Source organism: Meles meles, chromosome 13 (genome assembly GCF_922984935.1).
Source record: "Meles meles chromosome 13, mMelMel3.1 paternal haplotype, whole genome shotgun sequence".
NCBI classification, from domain to species: Eukaryota; Metazoa; Chordata; class Mammalia; order Carnivora; family Mustelidae; genus Meles; species Meles meles.
The window spans coordinates 32516338-32538004 of NC_060078.1; the positions used below are offsets into that span (position 1 = coordinate 32516338).

General features: G+C 46.3%; 1 protein-coding gene across 3 annotated transcripts in view; it reads right to left on the reverse strand.

Annotated features, from left to right (window-relative positions):
* The window catches only part of LOC123955123 (prosaposin), a 34241-nt gene that overhangs the window by 9416 nt on the left and 3158 nt on the right, over nucleotides 1–21667 (reverse strand). For all 3 annotated transcript variants that reach the window (XM_046026739.1, XM_046026738.1, XM_046026737.1), the window contains exons 2-6: nucleotides 5522–5655; nucleotides 3687–3761; nucleotides 2989–3114; nucleotides 1768–1968; nucleotides 1051–1194 (exon numbers count right to left, since the gene is read on the reverse strand). In XM_046026739.1, coding sequence (XP_045882695.1) covers nucleotides 1051–1194; nucleotides 1768–1968; nucleotides 2989–3114; nucleotides 3687–3761; nucleotides 5522–5655 — 680 coding nt within the window. The remainder of the gene's footprint in view (nucleotides 1–1050; nucleotides 1195–1767; nucleotides 1969–2988; nucleotides 3115–3686; nucleotides 3762–5521; nucleotides 5656–21667) is intronic.

Below are 21667 nucleotides of genomic sequence, written 5' to 3' on the forward strand. Positions count from 1 at the left end.
GGCTATCAGACATGCTGCTATGAACTCACAGTGACTTTTCAAACCCACTCATGCATTCCTGGTCAAGATTACAAAGCTAAAATCCAGGAGGAATCAAGTTACGATTTTCAGCAAACTTCCTTTCATCCACATCTAGATAATTCATTCCTGTAGACCTTCACAGAAGAGTTCTGGCCACAGTGGTGCCCCCACAGTGAGAAGGCCAAGGATCGTAACAGCCCTCGGAACAGGGCTGAGCTGGGGAAGCACGTTAACACATCGATATACAAAGATACTTCAAGAAGGCCAAAAGCCTCCCCAAGAAAGTCCTCCGGGAAGAACCCAGAGCTCCCAGAACCAGCCATTCCTACCCAAGAAGGCTGCTCTAGGTCCCAGACCCATGGACTTGGTACAACCAGCTTCCCTACATCTAGTCTAGCTGAGGTTTTTCCATTGCCAGGTATAAAACTAGCACTTGGGTTTTACACATCAACTTCACACAAGTGTGGTTAATGTGTATAGGGTCCAAGAAGTGAAACTCTCTAAGAGACTAACAAAATGAGTTTCTTAGACTGCAGGATGAACATTCACCAAGGTAAGGAAGGCGTCCCGGGTGAAGCTCTTGTGAGCCCCCCACACGGCTTCCCATGGACAAACCCCCGGCTGTGGGGAGAGCACACTCAGAATTACACACAACAGCCAGGCTTTTAAAAACAAGGTTATAAAGGATTCTAGTGTTGTTTCTTATACATACAATGCCTGGGAGGAAAACAAGTCCTCACAAAACAAATCCTCACAGAAGTGGTCTCCTTCCACTCTTTTATCCCAAGTGTTTGGTTACACATACAAATTCCACCAGCCAACAAAGCATTTAAGTAAACAACAAGTATTCCAGATGCTTTCTGGGAAAAAGAAAGTGTGCGTTGTCTGAACCATCTCTTCCTCAAAGCTCTGGGGTGAGAACTTAAAACGGTACCTCAGAAACTGAAGTTTTCCTGGGTCCCCCCTATGTCCAGAGCCCAGCTCCCTGGCCCAGCGCACCCCCACCATGCATAAGGAGACAAGATTTACCATGTCAGCCATGCCGGGCCCCAGGAGGTCACACTGTGCCTTGGCATGGTCCACCAAGGCCTCAACAAAGGTGGAGTTGGTCCTTACAGCATTCTGGATGTCCGTCACCATCTGGATGCAGTCCTGGCAGACGTCCCCACCAGCCTACAGAGAAGGGGCGGCAGGGGGCAGGGGGCAGGGGGCAGGGCTGTCAGGCATAAACACAGCACACTCCTAGGATCATTAAGAGGATCCAAATTCCCAAGAAAATTTCCTTATGTGTTCATGACCACAGCATTAGGGAGTGACTTACTGAATGGTTCTGTGTTTTTAAAGTTTGTGTATTTTTTTTTTTTTTTAAATAATGGCTATACCCAGTGTAGCACTTGAACCCACAACCCGAAGATCCAGAGTTACACGCTCCACCAAGTGAGCCAAGCAGGTGTCCCAGCTCTGTTTTTATAGGCTCTAAAATTATCAACAGGCTTAAAATCAATTAGGCACTGATTTCAATAAATTGAATTACAATGTAGAGAAGTCTTTTGCATACTTTAAATATCCCAAGTTCTTCAGAACCTCCACAGCACAACCATCTGAAGTCTGGTTCAGGCGACTGCAGGTCAAATGAAGGAATAAACCCCCAGTTTGAGAAACACACCCAGACACAGAGCCCCTCTCCTGGGTCATCTCTAATCCAACCAGAAACAGGGCCCTCAGCAGCTGGGCCTACGGCCTTACCTTCTGCTGGGGCTCGCTGTGGGGGCCATCCTGAGGGTAGAGGAGGAGGGGGATGTTGGCCATGAAGGGAGCCACCACCTCAGCCACATCCAGTTCCGGGATCTTATTGGACTCGAGCTGTTTCTGGTGATTCAATTCTGCCAGGTGCTTCTGAAGAGACTCGCAGAGATTGAGAGCAGAGCACACCTCCCCAGGATGGCTCTAGTGGGGAAGAAGTCCAGCTGGAAATCCTCTCCCGCAAAGGAAAACAAAACCACTGCCCAGCACCCCTGAATGAGTCTCTGTCCTCACCTCCTGGCCTGACTCACACATGCTATGCACTGCTCACAAAACCACCTGACCTGCTCCCCACTCCACAACCACTTTTAGCAAATGGCTTCCCTACTCAGCTCCCCGCAGCTCAAGCCAGAGACCTGGCAGACATTCCTGACTCTTTCCTTGGTCCCTGCCCTCCCTTAGCAGGTCCTGCCCATTTCTCCTCTCAAACAGAACACACATCTGTCCCCCTTCATTGCCCCAGCACATCTCACACAGACTGTCCCGCCAGCCTCCCCTCTTCCAACTCCCAACCGGTAGGACCTAGACCAAACCCTTCAAAGAAGGCACCTCTGATGTCACTTCTCCCTTGAGCCCTCCGAGGACTTCCTACTGCATTTGCAATCCTGAAACACCGCCAGAAAGGCCTTGCACGGTGTGACCTGTGCCATTCTCATTAAAACCCTGGTCCAGCCTTGGAACACTCCTTCCCTGCTGGCCCGGTTTTCTGAGCACCTCCTCTTTCTTGCGGTCTTTCCTAATTCCACAAACCCAGCTCATCTGTGGCATGCGGCTTACACACGGTAGATGCTTATCTGAATGCAAGCAGAACCCCGTCGCTGAGTCCACTCAAGATAAAAGCCCGGAAATGGAATGAACTGCATGCTCAAAGGGAGAGCTAAAGCTCTGACATGAGCTAGCAAAGGGGCACGTATAAATGTTGTAGCAGTTTACGATTCCTGCATTCTTCAAGTTTCCATTTCCTGTACTCTCCCTCAACCAAAGGTTACACGCACAGTGTTCTGAGGGCCAAGGCCATCTGCAGATGTCAGAACTGTAGTGACAAGCTGTTGAGAAAATCCAAATCCATGGAAAGACTTTCCACTTTCTTCATTCTGTTCTGGTCTGGCACCTCCCATGGCACCCGAAGTTCCCTAAAGAAAGAGTCTTTCCACTACCACGTACCATTTGTCCTTTAATCATGTCCAGGATGACTGGGAGGTAGGAGTCAACCATCTCCCTGCACGAGGCAGACAAGTTCGGATTAGGCAGCCAGTCACAGGTCTTCTCCAAGTACACGAGGATCTCTTGCTAAGAGGATACAGGCAACAGTCAGATCAGGATGGACTTCTGCTCTGCAAAGGACTAAGAGCAGGGGACCTCCACACCTCCCAGCAAACAGCGCCCTCAGGGAAGAGCCCTGGGAGAGGCCCAGTGGCTGGCCGTGGCTGCATCAGACACACAGGCAAAAAGCAGACGTTCCTCAGAATGAGGCCGCTCTGACCTGCGATCTCACAGGCACAGGGAACTCTGAGCAGAGACAGCCAAAACGGACCTAAAGGTAGCCACCAGCAATATGAAAATCCCCGTCAACCCTGGGCATTTAAACACTGAGGCCAGGGAACAGCAAGCTAGGTCCCACAGCTTGTTTCTGTTCAGCCTGTGGCTCAGGATGGCTTTTACATTCTTGAAGGATGTGGGGGGAAAAGGAAAAAACTGTGACAGAAGACGTATGTGGATCACAAGATCTCAATTACTTCCTACCTGGCCCTAGACCATCCCTTATTAGACCCCCAAAGCCCCAGAAAGCTCTTGTAAGGAACAGACACAAATGGCCATGTGTCCACCGTGCACGGTGGTCACACATCCCGCTGGAGGCTCACCTCAGTGGCATTGTCTTTCAGCATGTCGCCAGCTGCAGTGATGACATCTTTGCATATGTCGCAGGGAAGGGATTTCTAAGAGGAAGAACATGAGGGAGAGAGCGAGCTGTATTTGCAGGATATAACGCACACCGTACAGAGCTGAAAAGCCCCCAGGCCTCTGTGCTATCCTATCTAACCAGGGATGTCAGACACACAGGCACATCCTAGTGCCCCAACCTAGATAAGGAGCACACAGATGCCACGTGGGAAGGATCGGGGGCACTGACCAGAACATTCTGTGCTTCTAGGGACAGATACCCTTTTCTATGCTTCAGCACACGTGGCACAGGCCAAATGTCATACGAATGCTCACAACAGCTCCAGGAAGAAACTGAGGCTGGAAAGGTGAAAATCAGAGCAGCAGAAATTAGAGAAAACCAGTCACCTGGGGCCAGTACCGCTATAAGACAGTAAAAGGCAGTGAGGCAGAGAAGCCCAGCCAGACACTGGCACTGACTCCTGCACTCTATGCCCTTCCAACTCCCAGGGGCTGCTATGTTCACGTGGAAGCCATATGTCACCACCCCAGAGCTTAGAAACATCACACCCATCCCCTGAGAAGGCTGGGCACCATGGCCCCATGTGGCCCAGGACATGGAGATTCTAGCTGCTTCTTGAGGCTCATGGGAAGCTTCCTTCTTAAGGGCAACTGATTTTCAACCCACGAAGAAGGAACTAACACGTCTGGGTGAGAAGAAGGAACACCTGTAACTTAGCTGCATGGAAAGAAATCTATCTGAACCTCTGGGCCTTTTAAGCTAATACCAGATTCAGGCACCCTGAGACTGCCGTATCAAAAAAAAGAGCTGAGCGCCTGGGTGGCTCAGTGGGTTGGGCATCTATCTGCCTTCCACTCAGGTCATGATCTCAGGGTCCTGGGATCAAGTCCCACATCAGGCTCCCTCCTCAGCAAGGAGCCTGCTTCTCCCCCTGCTTATGCTCTCTTGTTCTCTAATACATACATAAAATCTTTTAAAAAAAAAAAGAGAGAGAGAGAGAGAGCTAAGTCCTCCCCTGTCACATGCTGAATTTGAAAAGAGGAAGCTGTATTAAAAACGAGATGAGAAGCAAATTAGAAACCAAATCAGAAAGTAATTTTGGCCACAGACAGTAGTGATCTAGCAAATTCAGAAACTATTTCTAAAAGAACAGGGTTTTTAATTGTTCTCCTCATAAGGAAGCAGCTCTAGTGGCCACTAGTGTCAAGTTTTAGACCTGGAACTCCACGCACTCAGAGGTGGCACAGCCCGGAAAGCCAGGCCTGCATTCTAGTCAGCTGGTGCAGTCAGCACAGCTCGGGCTACTCCCGAGAGGGGTTCTGGTGGTTGGAAGAATGCCCCTGAGCTTTGTCATCTCTGAGTATTATTCTCCATGAGCATTAAGAGCCCCATATTAATATGCTCCATTGAACACCATCTGGATGAAACATCAGTGGCATCATGCTTGCTTCAGCAGCACATATACTGAAACTGGGATGATACAGGTGGGATGGGCACAGAGGCCCGGAAGGCAGCATGGAGTGCACACAGTAGTGGCCATGGGCGGATCTCATCCTCTCTCTGCCACCCGGAGACTCAACGACCTCGGGGGAAGAGAGCCTTAACCTCTCTGAGACTCTGTTTCCACTGCGCTAAAACAGATCCACCCTGCAACAGGGAGTGCCTCCCCAGCCCGGTCACCGGTCACCGAGAGGAGCAAATGAAGTGAGACAAGAGCGGGCTTTGGAAGCTTTGGAAACGGCCAATAGCTCCAGACCACGTAAGGAGATCAGGTACAGTTCCCACAGCACTCACCACCGTCGGCTTGTTCCAGACGGTCTGCAGGCAGTGCTTCAGGGCCCCGCAATCAGCTGCCGTCTTCACATTCTGGCACCACACTGCCGAGCCTCTGGTGCATTCCTTCAGGCCCAGGACAGGGCTGGCTAGAGCTGAAAGAAAAACCAGCATGAAAAGGCGGCCCCCCTCACACAGCTACCCAGGGTGAAGGACACAGCAGCTCAGACCCTGTGGTGCACAACCACACAGCGGCATTGGCTCAAGAAGGTCCGTGACTGTCTAAGTTCGCCTAAGTCACAGGGCCGGGAGGGACTCATTTGCCTGGTGTGCTTTTTTCCTCTTGAACTATGTCTAAACAGTAATCTTTATAACCTCAAAAATCTTCCATGAATAAAAGAAATCATGGGAGAAAACACTGACAGATTTAATTTTAGAAAATTTCAACTTCTATAGAATTTTTTTAATCTGTAGGAAAAACAAGATTCATATCCTTATTACACAAACCATGATTCTTAATGTTCTAGGAGAAGAGCCCTTTTATAAATCAAACTTTATAAACAATTCTACCAACAAAAACCCTCCGTGATTCCCCTCTGGTAATCACCTAGCAAACAGGTATCCACTCAAAACCGGTGCACGGCCTGGCACCTACTGTGAGAGTGAACAAAGGACTCAGGCAGAAGTCACATGAGCAGAAACAGGACGAAGGAAAAACACAAGAACTGCTCCAAGTCCCCCAGAACCAAAGATACACAGGTTACAGCAAGGCGGCACCATATTTTGAAAGTTAAATAGCCAAGGGAAAAAAAGTGACAAGTCTATAGTAAAATAGGCATTTGTAAGGCCAATAAGCGTGACTGGTAAGAACTTCTTAATACATTAATATATGTCAGGAACTGGCGGGAAAAAATCCCTCTTCAAAAAAGTAATCAAGGGCGCCTGGGTGGCTCAGTGGTTTAAGCCGCTGCCTTCGGCTCAGGTCATGATCTCGGGATCCTGGGATCGAGTCCCGCATCGGGCTCTCTGCTTGGCGGGGAGCCTGCTTCCTTCTCACTCTCTCTGCCTACCTCTCTGCCTACTTGTGATTTCTCTCTGTCAAATAAATAAATAAAATCTTTAAAAAAAAAAAAAAAAGTAATCAAGGGGGGGCGCCTGGGTGGCTCAGTGGGTTAAAGCCTCTGCCTTCGGCTCAGGTCATGATCTCAGGGTCCTGGGATCGAGCCCCACATCGGGCTCTCTGCTCAGTGGGGAGCCTGCTTCCCTTCCTCTCTTTCTCTGCCTGCCTCTCTGCCTACTTGTGATCTCTGTCAAATAAATAAAATCTTAAAAAAAAAGTAATCGGGGGCACCTGGGTGGCTCAGTGGATTAAGCCGCTGCCTTCGGCTCAGGTCATGATCTCAGGGTCCTGGGATCGAGTCCCACATCGGGCTCTCTGCTCAGCGGGGAGCCTGCTTCCCTCTCTCTCTCTGCCTGCCTCTTTGCCTACTTGTGATCTCTCTCTGTCAAATAAATAAATAAAATCTTTAAAAAAAAAAAAAAAAAAAAAGTAATTGACTTCTAGGGGCACCTTGGAAGTTTGGTCAGTTAAGTGTCCTGACTCTTGATCTCCGGTCTTGATCTTGGGTCATGAATTCAAGCCCCACACTGAGCTCCACACTGGGTGTGGAACCTACTTTAAAAAAAAAAAAAAAAGTAATCCATTTCTAGAAATAGATTTTAAGGAAATACAGCAATCCAAGAGGCAAAATGTGATATGCATAAATTATTAAGTGTAATTTACAATACTGAAAATAAAAGTAGATATAACCTGAATGGCCAAAAACAGAGGGGAAAAAAGCTAATGATACTCTTACTAAAAAGATTATGTAGCTGTTAAGTATAAAAATATTATATATCAAGTAGAAAAAAAATTCAAGAATATGAAATTATACAGAAGTTGCACAAAAAAGGCAGAGTGGCTCGCTGAAACTCCCAATAGTACACTGTATGTGAATAACTTTTCTTTTTCCACTTTTACATGTCCACTTACTTTATAAACTACCTTAAGAGTACTTATGTTTCTTAAAATAGGTCTACGATAACCTTGACTTTGACATCTCACCTCTAAGCCAACAATTCAGCTAGAAAACAACAGATTCCATCGGGGCAAGCTACACAAAGATGGGTAATGGCGCAGGACACCAACTCCCAACGACACTTCAGTAGGGCAGAACCACCTTCTACTGTGAATAGGAAAACAGGCCCAAGTCTGAGGAGAAAGCCCACCGCCACCCATGAGCGCGACTGAGAACCTCAGGAGTCACACAGCACCTTGCTTCAATTTGTAAGCCAACGAGAAGGCACGGTGATTCCACAGATATGTAACACAAACACAGTACACAAAGCACGGAGGTTGGTAGGTGCTCTCACTCCAGGAAAGGGAAAGCAATGAAATGCAGTCATTACTAGCTTTTCAACCAAAGCTATATTCCACAAACATTCACACAAAGACTGAGTCACAAGTTTGCAGAAAGCTCAAGCCAGATGATCTGTATCCATTCAGACACTGGCAAATGAATCTGCTACCCAGGTTACTGCCTTCGATGGCCCTTTGCAGCAAAAATCACATCCATAACCAGTTCACAAATGCAACTGAACTAGCCACACTCCCAACAGCCAATGGCTCAGACTCTGGTTTCCAGGGGAAAACATGCAGCAGATTCAACAGTACATACTAATCCCCAGACGGTTCACAGCAGCTTAGTACCTGAAATGTAGCCAAGCTAGGCTGGAGCCAGCCGTCAGCTGTAGGTCTGGGGAAAAGGGAAGGGGGCAAAAACTGTGTCACAATGGTAAGGGTTCTGGGAAGTGTGGGGTGTCACCACAGAGCACAAAGAGCCAACAGTTTCCAGGAGTGCCTCCCATGTTCCTCCCGCGTACCAGGCCCCAGGGAATCCTGAAAAGCACCCAAGATACACCAACTGGTTCTACCCCCAATTGGGAGAAAAGAGCCGGAAAAATAACAGGAAGCTACAAAATGAGTCTCTAGGCAAAAGAATGCAGTGATACACAGGGAAGCCAGAAAGAGGGTAGGCATCAGCAGACCAGAGCCAGACAGGATTCAGAGAAAAAGGCAGGGCCAGGGAGCAGCCTTCCCTACACAAGGCCTGACTGACCACCATTCTCCATTCTCACAAATATGGATCACAAATTGATCCAGGATTTTTCTCCAACCAGTCAGGAATTGGCTACAAGGGCCAAAACCTATCAGGTTTCAGGAACAGGATGCACTATCATAGGCCCAAGCAGCAAGAATACTCTGTAGCTAATTTACTCCTTCAAAGAACTTGAAACAGTAGTCCTGTGCAATAATGACTTTGTTACCAGCTTTGGCCAAACAGTCCGCACAAAAAACAGTCCGGGGTAGCTGGTTATAAGACTGGTCCAGCTAACAAAAACCAAGTCATTCCACAATCCCAACAGCCCCTATTACTCCACCGCCCACTTCAGAACTTCCCGAGTAAAAGGTATGTATGCACAGTGGCCAATCTGGCAGACCTATGAAGCCCGCAAAGTCAAGCCTAAAACAATTCCCAGCTCCTAGAAATTAAATTCTCAGTAAGACACTCCCATGTTCCTTCAACTTAAAGCCAACTTTTCTAAAGGAGCATATTATAAAAATAGTCTGTGGTATACAACAAATCTGATGTCCTAAAATGACCCAACATCTATTAATAGAAACAACTGTGTGTCCTCAGAACAAGTAATGTGAGGCCAAAACACAAGTATGGGTGAAGCCGCTGGTTACCTGGGGAGGGTTCAGACGCTGATTTCAGGACCCAATGCCCAATGACCAGTGGGGTCAGAACACTCTGAGACACGAGAATTCTTTTCCCAGAAAATGTAATTACACGTAACACCCTCACACCATTTCAGGGAGCGCTCGGGCACTACCGCTGTCAGGGATCCCGGTGGGGAATGAAGGCGGGCTCTAAGAGCAGGCACGGTTTTCCTCCACCCAAGTGGGAAAACAACTTCGAGGAAGGCATGATTACCAAACATCACGTACTGGGGCTCAGGCTGCCGAACAGAGTGAAGAGACTTGGGCTCTCCCAGTCCACAGTGGGAGGGACAAACCCCAAAGAAATGGTGGTATGTTAACCAAAAACAGGGGCCCTAGAGCAGCAAAGTCACTAGCCGCGCAGGGGAGCGAGCAGAGGCTTCTTCACAGTGAAATCTGAACTGGCTGCCGAGGGAGAAAGGAAATTCTCAAACACTCCAAAGGAGAGAAATCTTTGCCTTCTCAGGAGCCAGGCTGCAAAGACAGACCTCAGGCCTGATGAGAAGAACCTCAACTAGCACTCTCAGCCCTACATGAAAGCTCGCCCTGTGGGCAATGGCTCATGCCCGTGTCTTTAAGACCCAGGCATGATGTGGCAGAAGAACTGAAAAGGAGGCGGGGGGGGGGGGGGGGTCCAGATGATGGGGCACTAATTTGAATGGAAAGCTCATACCAAAAATTCGCTTAGAATTCGCAAGAAGCAGTAGCAGCAGGTGAGAGAGGAACTAACAGATTCCAGAAGAATAGACAGCTAGAAAAATAAAACTTGAATGTGAACATGATGGGTGCCTGGGTGGCTCGGTCGGCTGACCATCAGTCTTTGGCTCAGGTCGTGTTCCTGGGATCTGGGATCCAGTCCCCACATCTGGGCTGAGCTGAACTCCCTGATCAGGAGAGAGCCTGCTTCTCCCTCTCCCACTGCCTGCCATGCACCGCCCCCCTCCCCTGCTTTGTACCAGCACACTCTCTCCCTCTCCCCCTCCTTCCTGTCAAATTAATAAGAGAAATCTTTAAAAAAAAATAAAAATAGGGGTGCCTGGGTGGCTCAGTGGGTTAAAGCCTCTGCCTTCAGCTCAGGTCATGATCCCAGGGTCCTGGGATCAAGCCCCACACCAGGCTCTCTGCTCAGCAGGGAGCCTGCTTCCTCCTCTCTCTCCCTGCCTGCCTCTCTGACTAGTTGCAATCTCTGTCTATCAAATAAATAAATCTTTTAAAAATAAAAATAAATAAAAATAAAAACAATGTGAGCACGCAGCAGGGCTCAGGTCACAGGAAGGACAGCACACACCTGTGTGCTCTGCTTCCCATGACTCAGTGACAAGCACAGGTTGGGAAGGTGAGGGCACGTGACACCATTCCCGGGTCCCCTAGAAGACCAGAGGCATTTAGCTGGGAGAGACAATGCTTCTGAGAAACATAGCCACCTTCACAGAGAAAGGATGCCTTCCACCTATCACATGGGAGCGGATCTGCTGTGTGGTTTCAGACCCAGACCTCAGAGCAATGGGTAGAGGCTAAGGGAAACAGACCACAGCTCCAGGTAGGGGTCATCCACGGGGTTATAAAGAGAGAATGAGCTGCCTCCTTAGATGAGGACCTCTCCAAAAGCAGAAGCAACCACACAGAAACAAAAAGCACAACCTACAAGGAATTCTGTGTAAGAGAAATCCTCTTAGGGGCTACACAGCTTCACTCCTGTAACAATGAGGCAAATGACATTTTCAGTGTGTATACATAACCAACATATAAAAATTACCCTAAGTCACTTTCTGGTGAGTTATTTCTTAAAACATGTTCTCAGCAAAGCTTTCATCTCTATTCTCATTCTCCCACACTCTGCCCCCAAATACCAACTTCCTTCTTTTGAGGCAATATGCTGAACTCTAGGAAAGTTCTTAGAAAAAGTGCCTGACCCCTTGGAGAGTTCTAATTAAATATGTTAAGACACAAACACTCCTCAGGGCGAACCAGGCACTAGCCCTCTCAATTCCAAGGTCTGCCATTTGAGCCCTCAATGACAACACACTGGTAAACTGAGATTACAGAAATTATCCCTTCAGAGACACTAAAACCCACAGGCAAGTTTCCTTTTATTAAGGAAACACAGGCTTTGTGCTGTTTTCTAAGACAAAGAACTTCAACTGCATTTCCTTAGTAAATGGATGGGTGCACTGAGTTCTCTTTTTACTCCCAGGCCTAGAAGAAAATAGACATGTTCTAAAGGACCCACATGTATGTCGTTTATAAAAAATAGGCTGTAATGCAATATTGCCTTACTAAGAACGGCTGCCATAAGCAAGACCAGAAATGGGTTTTGTGGCAGCTCTAGTCTCTAGGCAAAAAAAACCTCAGTGGGCCTGGAAGGCAGGAAGAGCTCACTAGAGCTCGGTTGTGTTTTAGGTGTGATGACTTCTTGCAAAACAAACAAACAAACAAAAAACCCTAAACCTTGAGCTTAGAAAATGGGACATCTAAGGTAACTGACCTACCATCTAAATTAAATGTTTTTCAAATGTGGAATACTGAAAAAGAGAAACAAACAAAAAAAAACCCACAAAAAACCAACCAACCAAGATCTGCCTCCAAGTCCCACCCAAATAAATGACCCTCAGCCAAACACTGTCCTGAGCTTGTCCTTCACCTGTGAGTAAAATGAAGATGCAGCTACTGGGGTCACTGGAATGTTGTTGAGGATCAAGATGACAGCAGTATCCATTTTCAACTGCCCGGATATTACATCTCTTGGCCATCACGCCTTTTCCAGCATCTCTCCGGCATTTTCATTTAGCCACACATCTCAACTCCCCCACCAGACTGGCTTTGAAATCAGACAATCAAGGACTCAGACTATAGCTTACCAAATCTAATCAGGTGACCTTACAACTTCAGTCTTCTGATCTGCAAAATGGGCCTATTACTAGTACTCCTAGAAGTTTATAAAAACTAACCAGTATTTGTAAAACACAGGGCAGGGCTACAGAAGTCAAGTGCTATCCTCATCATCGTCACCACCACCTGCAGTAGCAACACCAGAACTTTCTCTGATTCACTTCCTTGCCCAAAATAGGCGCTCCCACAAACAGAAGAAACCAGGCTGTTGTGTTTGTTTACTCTGCGTTTCATCAAGTACTTAACTGGCAATACAAAGACCTAAAGAGTTATACCGCAGATCCTCAGAAGCTGCGGGTTAGTCACACAGAGGGAAACACAGGCTCCACTGTTGGAGGCCCAGGAGTCGCCACCGTGTACACAGGTGCTAAATGAGAGGTTTGCCTGAGCAAGAATGAGAGGTGCCCAGCAAGGCACTGGAGGTACCACAGATGAAATGCTCTCAGTAATTCATGACGCTGTAGCTATGGGCTTCTTTGCCTCTGATCCGGATATAGTTGTCATAGTTCGTTTTTCCTGGAACCCACCTTTTTTTTAGAAAAGCACCCTCAAAACTTCTGCCTTTCTGGAAGGATAAGGTGGCTGTATGACAAAATGATGGCTGCCCTGAGTGCTGGGGGCAGACTGGCCTGCCTGAACCCCTCTGCTCTGCTAGCTACTAAAGCCAAGGCCAGGACAATTACTTATGCCATAATTACCTGCAAAATATAGGGAAAAAAGAATGTCCCCTTCTCAGGAATTCTGTGCAAATCAATGAGAAAGCCAAGAAAGCCAGGACAGAGGTACCTACAACGCCATTAATGGTGGACCTAACTGTGAATGATGGACGTGAGGGGAAGAACCGCCAATGGAAGGCACTCATGTTCTGGTTTTTACATTGTGGTACAATTTTTTCCCATGTTACCTTCAAAGTCAGAAAAAAGTTAAACCTTACCAACCAGTTTCAGGGAACAATTATTACTGCCCAATATGGCAGAAACTAAAACCGTATCCCATTGGGTTAATGAGGCTGACACTATCAGGAGATTTAAAGCTTGTTTTTCAGAGACCTGTTTCTCCCTAATCAGCTGTTGTTTCTTTCCAGACCCCACTAACAAACCCACTAGCTGTCCCTGCAGAGGCCTGGGCTGAAGGTCACTGATAAGATTCCAGCCTATGAACAAGCAAGGCCCTGCATTCCTCACCTGAGATAGGACCCCAAGACCCCATCCAGTTTATACGGGCCCTCAGAGCATGCACAGAGCCCCTCTCCTTAAGATGATGATGTCAGGACCCCAATTTTGCCTCATTTTAATGTTACCTCCCCACCCCAAAATGAACCCGAACAGGTCACATATGCTGGCTCAGTGCACATGCTCCACCTTTCCCCATGAACAGTCCTAGATCCCCCCACCCCTCCCTTTCCATCAATATACATATGTAATCTCAACCCCTATGATTAAAAACTTGTTCTCTCCCCCTTCAGGGAGGAGGATCTGAGGCTTGCCCTGGGTCTCCTTGTTTGGCTGGCTCTCAAATAAACCCTTCCCTTGCAGCAAACCTGATTGTCTCAGAGACTGGCTTTGTAGCACACCCAACAGAGGAACTTGGGTTTGTCACAAGACCACAAGCTGTTCCCCATATCCAAAAAAATCCACAGGTTTTTTCAGCTACACACATGGCTGCCAAGATTTTAAAATACATTTCCCAGTCTCCCTTGTAGCAGGGTCTGGTCAGGAAACCATATTCTGGCCTTGAAAGACAAGTGTGACCTCTGCACCTTTAGCACTCACGAAGAATGGGGCTAGACTTCAAGGAAGCAGTCTCTCGGCACTTCTGGAAATAGAACCACCACACTAGCCCTGGACTGTCTGGCTCCTGATCTTCCTATGGAACAACAGGGACGGTTCTATCATATTTAAGCCACTGCTATCCTAGATCTCTGTTGTCTACAGTCAGATCTAAGCCTAACTACCAGCTTAATCATCTACCTCATTCACCAGAAGAGTCCCCAGACGACAAGGCTTACATCCACTGAGGATATTTAAAAGCCCACATACACAACTTAATCACTGAAGGTTTTCAAAAACACTCTCAGAATGAAGGGAGCAACCTTTCCAAGAAGATGTATCTTATGCTCCATTTGTTTAAACAATCAGTCTTATTATTTTAGCCATTGTTTTTCCTTGTAAATACCTTAGATAACACATGCTAAATACTTTTCAGAGTCTAGTTACCAAAAAGAGAGTAACAGAAAACACAAGCAGCTTCACAGCACCAAGATCAGGGCAGACATTCCACAGGGCAATGGACCTGCCACCTGGGTAACGGACCACCATGGCAACAGGCAGGCTGCTAGGAGACCAAGAGAGGCTGACCCTGGGAGCGGCAGCATTGACCTCAGACTCCCTGCACTCAGACATTTCTCAGAATTCACGCACTCAGGTCCTGCAGGAGACAAAGCAACACACTCAACACTGACTGCCCCATCCAAACGCTGGCCTCTACGGCAAAGAGCACCTGTCTCTTCAAAGGACCCTGCTTTAGGAAGCATTCCGCAGAGCAGAACAAAAACACCGCCCATTTAACCAATCAGAACAGCATGTGCTCCAAGGCAGCCTGTCTTGATCTGAAGGAAAAAAAGTCCAAAGATCCCTCTTATTACGAAAGACATCTGTAGTGAGCTCACCTGGCTGACATCCCATCACCTCTGGCCCCAGTAAGCTATTAGCTCTGTTATCTAAGACAAAGGTTCTTCCCTGTTTCTTCTCTCCCTCATTTTTCCTCTCCTCTTGCTCAATTTTTCTCACAGGCAAGATCATACCAGGACAAAAAACTGATGGACACCTGGGTGGCTCAGTCGGCTGAGCATCTGCCTTTGGATCAGGTGATGATCCCAGGGTCCTGGGATTGAGTCCCACATCGGGACTTCTCCCTCTGCCTGCAGCTCTCCCTGCTCCTGCGTGCTCTCACTCTGACAAATAAATAAAATCTTAAACAACAACCAAAAAAAGACAAAAAAAAAAAAAAGATCTATATGGAGAAGGTAAGACAATGGTCAGGTAAGTCAGCTTGTGCAATCATAACTGAAACATGAGGAACAAGAATGCAATCCTCATAGCTTGCATAAGAGTGATGCAATGTGGCATAATTAATTTTGGGAAGAGAAATTCCTGTCTAGTTCATTTAAGAGCACTCCAATCCAATAAAAACTACCAGCAAAGCTCTTCTTCCGAGTGTCAGCGTGTCAGGTGATGATCACAGATGAACTTCAGTCAGCTTAGAGAAGACGCTGCCACAACTGCACCATGAAGAAATGAGCCCCTGGCCAGACTGTCCAGTGTCCAGTCAGGTGACCGGTCCTAGCCCCAGCCCAGCTGCTGCGAGGAGTCCATGCAGTCAGCCAGAAGTCGCCATGGGCTCTACCCCACCCCTGCTAACAGGCGGTGGTCTCAGTATACTTGCAGAAGGCAGTAATATGCTAAAAAAAGGACTTCATGCAAACCCCACTTGTAACTAATACAGAAGTTCAGGGCTCTGGGCTGTCCCCGAGGATCACTAAAAGTTTCAGATACATGTAAATGTGTCAACTACATATGTCACTTTGACTCACCCTAGTCAGTAACAGGAATACAGCCCTTCATGTGAAATGCCACAATCTAAACTTCAGACCATGGCATAGACTAGGGCAGGATATTAGGAGGCCCCCGCATTCTGATTCTGTTGCTCTCACCTCAGAGCTGGGTGAGGATTACATCAAGGTAAAGCAAAAAGCACTCAGAACAGTACTAGGTACACAAACTCTCAAGTAAGTGGTAATTATGTTGCCTGTCGCTCCTGCAAAGCAGCTATTACCACTGGTTCTCTAAGTGTGGTCCAAAGAACCCTCAAGGTCCCAGAGATTCCTTCATGGTGTCTTAGGAGGCCAAAATTCTCATAACAGTAACACCAAAGGGTTAACTGCCTTTTTCACTCATTCACTCCCACATATGCCGGGGAGTTTCTCCAGAGGCGTGTGGCACCTGACACAGCAGAGAATCTAATCAGGTGTTAGAAAAGCTGCAAAAATGTCAAACACGCCATTCTTCTCAATATGCCTGTGTTTAAGAAAAGTTATTTTCACTCAAATTATAGTATGTTAACATGTTTACCATTTCTAAAAGATTATAGTTTAAATTGTGAGCTTAACTGGTAAGAGGTAAATATAGACAGCTAGGGCCTACACGAACCAAAGCTCTCTGGGGTCCCTCAACTCACAAGAACAAAGAAATGCAGAGACTAAAAATCTTCAGAGCCACCATGTACAAACAGCCAATTTCTGGAACCCAACAGAAGGGAAATAACTTCTCGAATTATAGCTGGTTCCCCTTTCAGATTTACCACAAATCACAGGCACCAGAGCATTTAAGACCTCGGCGTCTTACTGTGTAAGAGGCAGGTCTCTACTGCGTACAGTAAACCCTCTCCAACAGGTGTGTGGGTCTTGCTCATCTGGATGTAAACTACTATAATGGTCAACACTTCACCTGGCCTCAAAGTCGCTGCTAATTTGCCAACTCCAAGACACAAACTCTTTTTTTTTTTTTTTTTTTTTAAAGATTTTTATTTATTTATTTATTTATTTGACAGAGAGAGATCACAAGTAGATAGAGAGGCAGGCAGAGAGAGAGAGAGGGAAGCAGGCTCCCCGCCGAGCAGAGAGCCCGACGCGGGACTCGATCCCAGGACCCTGAGATCATGACCTGAGCCGAAGGCAGCGGCTTAACCCACTGAGCCACCCAGGCGCCCCACTTTTTTTATTTGTGATAAAGACTTGGCACTGTCCACCCTGAAGTTTCAGGCACAGTAGCCTTGCTGGGCTGAAAGCCACTCGGCAGCACCTCACACCACCATTTAGCAACACTGAGCGCCTACAATGGGCCAAGCAGTGACACATGCTGCAGAGAGACCGCTGCAAACACACACAGCACAGAATGCCAGGTTGCGCGGAGTGCTATGAAGACAAATGAAGCAAAGTCAAAGGAAAAACAAGACTACGGCAGGATGGCTTGGCCACTTAAGAGCAGTGCGGCATTCTGATAAGGCAGCAAGTGAGCAGACAACTGAGTGGAGGGAGGAATCCACAGGGATTACCTCAGGAGGAAAATGTTCCAGACAGGTAGAACACAGAATGCAAAGACTCTGAGCAACAATGGGGCGCCAGAGGTTGGACATGGGAGGAAGAGGGAGAAGATCGCGGAAAGGCAGCCAAAAGCCAGATAACATGCAACTCCACGAGACAAATCTTGCGTTTTAATCCTTGTGAGCTAGGAGGCCACATGACCCTCTGGTAGCAATGCCCACACTTAGAGGACAGCATCCCATCACCCTGGTAAAGGAGCTTTTTCTTTACTGTAGTAAGTGTCATCACAAACACTGGCCAAAAGAACTTTCTATAGTATCTCCTTCAATCTAATTTACGAAATTTCCCTTAAAGTAGATAATTTCTTTTCAAAAGCAGTTATCTGTCCAAATATAGGCAGGATTCAATTTTAAAATTTATAAGTGTCTTTAGGATTCATTTCACTTTTTCTGAAAAAGAGAGGTTCAATGAGGTTAACTAAATTGACAAATGCATACAATGAAATCCTCTGCAACTGGTTTTTCAAGAGCTGGGAGTTAGGAGGAGTTGAAGACAGGACAACTAAATACAATAGGTATGCTGGGCTGGATCCTGGAACAGAAACGTGAGATCAATGGAAAGCTGGTAAAGGCCCCATCAAGTCTGCAGCACAGTTAACAACACTGTTCCGAAGTCCACTCCTTAATTTTGGCAAATATACACTGGATATGTAACATGTTAACAGTAGAGGAAGCTGGGTGAAGCGTACAGGAACTCACCATACTATCTTTTTAACTTTTCTGTAAATCTAAAAATTATTCCAAAATTTAAAAGCTAGGTCTATCCATACTAGCATGAAATGGCTTCTAAGGCATAAATAAAAGAAGAATGCACACCTATTTACTCTCTTATAAAACTGGCAAAGTATTTAAAGTCTGACAACATCAAAGGTTACTGATAAACTATATACCTACATAACATGGCAATACAAACCCCCAAAACATTCAAGACAGGAATTCGGCAATTCCTAGTTAAAGCAGAATATGTATTCTCTACAGCTCAGCAATTCCCATTCCTAGGTATATCCCCTAGAGAAATGTCTGTTCATGTGCACAGGAACATTTATAGAAGCAGTTTGAGAGAAAAACAAAACTAGAAATAATCTAAATGCCTGGCAACGATGTCATAAATGAAATACTATACTACAGTGAAAATGAAAGATGTACACATTATTGACACCGATGAACCTCAGTAGCCAAAAGAAAAAAATTAACCAAGGAATACACACAGTATCTGCATAATGTTTAAAACAACACAATACCACCCATACTGCTGAAGGTCACACTTCCGTGTTTTAGAGAATATAAAGGCCTGCAAGGGAATGATCAACAGCAAGGGTGGTTATTTACAACGGGAGGAGGGGCTTGTTAGGCCCCGTTTCTTAACCAAGTATTGCATATACCAGTGCTCACTGCAATTATTCTCCCACTTTTTTCTGAAGGTCTACAATGTTCCACATGTGAAAAAAGACCAAGTCAGTGCAGTATGCCATCATCTGTCATTTTTAAAACAAGAGAAGGTGGAAATCCCACACACTGTCAATTATATGTTGCTCTGGAAGGCTCCCACAGGACCTGATACCAGGCTGTCTCCGAAAGTTCCAGGGACCGGGGGGGGGGGGGGGGGGGGGGGCCAGTGCCAGGGTGGCTCAGTTGGTTAAACAACTGCCTTCATCTGCCTTCATCTCAGGTTATGATCCTGGAGTCCCAGGATCCAGTCCCACATCAAGCTCTCTACTCGGCAGGGAGTCTGCTACTCCCTGACCTCTCCTCTCATGCTTTCTCTCTCTCACTCTCAAATAAATAAAATCTTCAAAAAGGGGGGGAAAAAAAAGATCTGGAGGACAGTGGTGGGAAGGAAACACACTTTTGCCCTAATTTTTACACTTTTGGACTTATTCACGGTGTGCAGCCATTATCTCAATAGTTCACCCCCCCACTTCTGGATGGGGACCAGATGAGGGGACTTAAAGAGCTATCACGGTTAGACAGACCTAGAATAAGAATACTCAGATTACCCGGCCATGGCCCTGATCTGCTGGGCTCCTGATAAAGGCTGGTGTAATTCTTTTTTTTTTTTAAGATTTTATGTATTTATTTGACAGAGAGAGATCACAAGCAGGCAGAGAGGCAGGCAGAGAGAGTGAGAGGGAAGCAGGCTCCGCCGAGCAGAGAGCCCGATGCGGGACTCGATCCCAGGACCCCGAGATCATGACCCGAGCCGAAGGCAGTAGCCTAAATTCTAAACCCAGTCTGGCTAACCCGAGTACAGACTCGCACCCCCTCCTAACTGCGGACTGCCACTCCTGATTGGTTTTTCTGACCCAGTAATTACATACAGCACACGCATTTGTAAGTCAATTTAATGGTTTTATTAAATTCAAGACCTTTGAAATGAACGAAGCCAAGGGACAGCAAAAAATCAGGGGCAGAGGAGAGTCACTTGTACAGGGACAACAAGGACACTGACAAACATGACACAGTTTAATCGCGGTACAGCAGCCAATCTTACAGTCCCTATTACCTATGCTCTTCTATAAAGCAAAATACTAAAGCCTCATAGCAATCTTATTAGATTGGCAGTAACCCTATTTTGCAAATGAGAAAGGACAGTGTAGGGCACCTGGGTGGCTCAGTGGGTTAAGCCTCTGCTCAGGTCATGATCTCAGGGTCCTGGGATCGAGTTCCGCATCGGGCTCTCTGCTTAGCGGGGAGCCTGCTTCCTCCTCTCTATCCACCTGCCTCTCTGCCTACTTGTGACCTCTCTCTGTCAAATAAATAAATAAAATCTTAAAAAAAAAAAAAAAGAAAGAAAGAAAGGACAGTGTAACTTGGCCAGGGCATACAGCTATCAGCAACATGATAAAATTCTTTTCCAGTTTCCTCTCAATCCCATTATAATTACAAATTGCATAAGAAAACATGAAGTTTAAATATTTTTCAGTACACGAATTATTACCCAAGGACATAATTCTGGTTATTTTCTGAACTTCACAGAACAACAAAAAAGTAAAGCAACTAGTACTTCTGCAACAACCAAATTCTGTATTTGGTATACAACCAATCACTGTATTTTTCAACATTATTTTAAAATTATTCGGGGGGGGAGAAAGGCAGGGTAATATAATTAGTATTCTTTTCTGCTGATTTTTTTTTTCTTTTCTGCTGATTTAAAGAGAATCCAGTCCTCCCTCGTGGCAAAACCAAACAGGAGCCAGAAAGCAGGGCTCTGAGCCTGGCATCCAATAATCTAGAACGCTCATGCTAGAAGACAGTCTCCAAAAGCTGTGGCACACACTTGCCCAAGTGACATGGTTTTGGCTTAGGGAGCTTCCCATGCCTCATTAGGCACTTTCCCCAGCCAGCAGCACGCTGTCCTTCTTCCCTCTTCCCCATCTAGTCAAGCCACAGCCTGGTCATTCCAGTTTCACAAACCAAGAAAATGGAGGAACAACTTCTCCTTCCCCTGATCTAGAAAATCCAGGAACACTCAACTCAATGTACTCCCACCGTAGAACCACTCAGAAAGTCTTGGTTCAACTTGTCAAATGCAATTAAAGCACTTACCAAATCCTTGACTGGTTAATACAAATAAACCCTTCATGAATTACATTAATGCTTTCAGAATAAAACTGATTACTGGGGCGCTTGGGTGGCTCAGTCGTTAAGCGGCTGCCTTTGGCTCAGGTCAAGATCCCAGGGTCCTGGGATCAAGCCCTGCATCAGGCTCCCCGTTTGGGGGGAAGCCTGCTTCTCCCTCTCCCACTCCCTCTGTGTTCCCCCTCTTGCTGTCACGCTCTCTGTCAAATAAATAAATAAAAACCTTAAAAAAAAAAAAAGAACAAAACTGATTACAGATTGAAAATTGAGAAATGATATTTATCCAAAACTTCTGTCAAGTGAGAACTGAAGTTTTGCTGCTATTCAGTAGGCTGCACCATTAAATCCATACATTGAGTCATCATAAAAATAAGCTATCCAATGAATATATATGTATATATAACATGTATATATATGTGTGTGTGTATATATATATAAAACATGTATATATATATACACACATTCTAACATCCCGAGAGAGCCTACCTGCCTCACGGCTGGGCACACACCAGGCACTTGGTTAGCCACCACACAAGTGACAGTAACAGGGCACCTAAGCTCCCATGAGCACATACCACATCCCAGGCACATCCCAAGCTTTACACGTTTCACCTCATTAACACTGGCCCTGCCTTTTTCCACGAGAGGAGTCACCCAACAGTATGCGCTTACCATAGGATTCCATTTGCAAAAAATTCAAAGTTATTTTTACATCT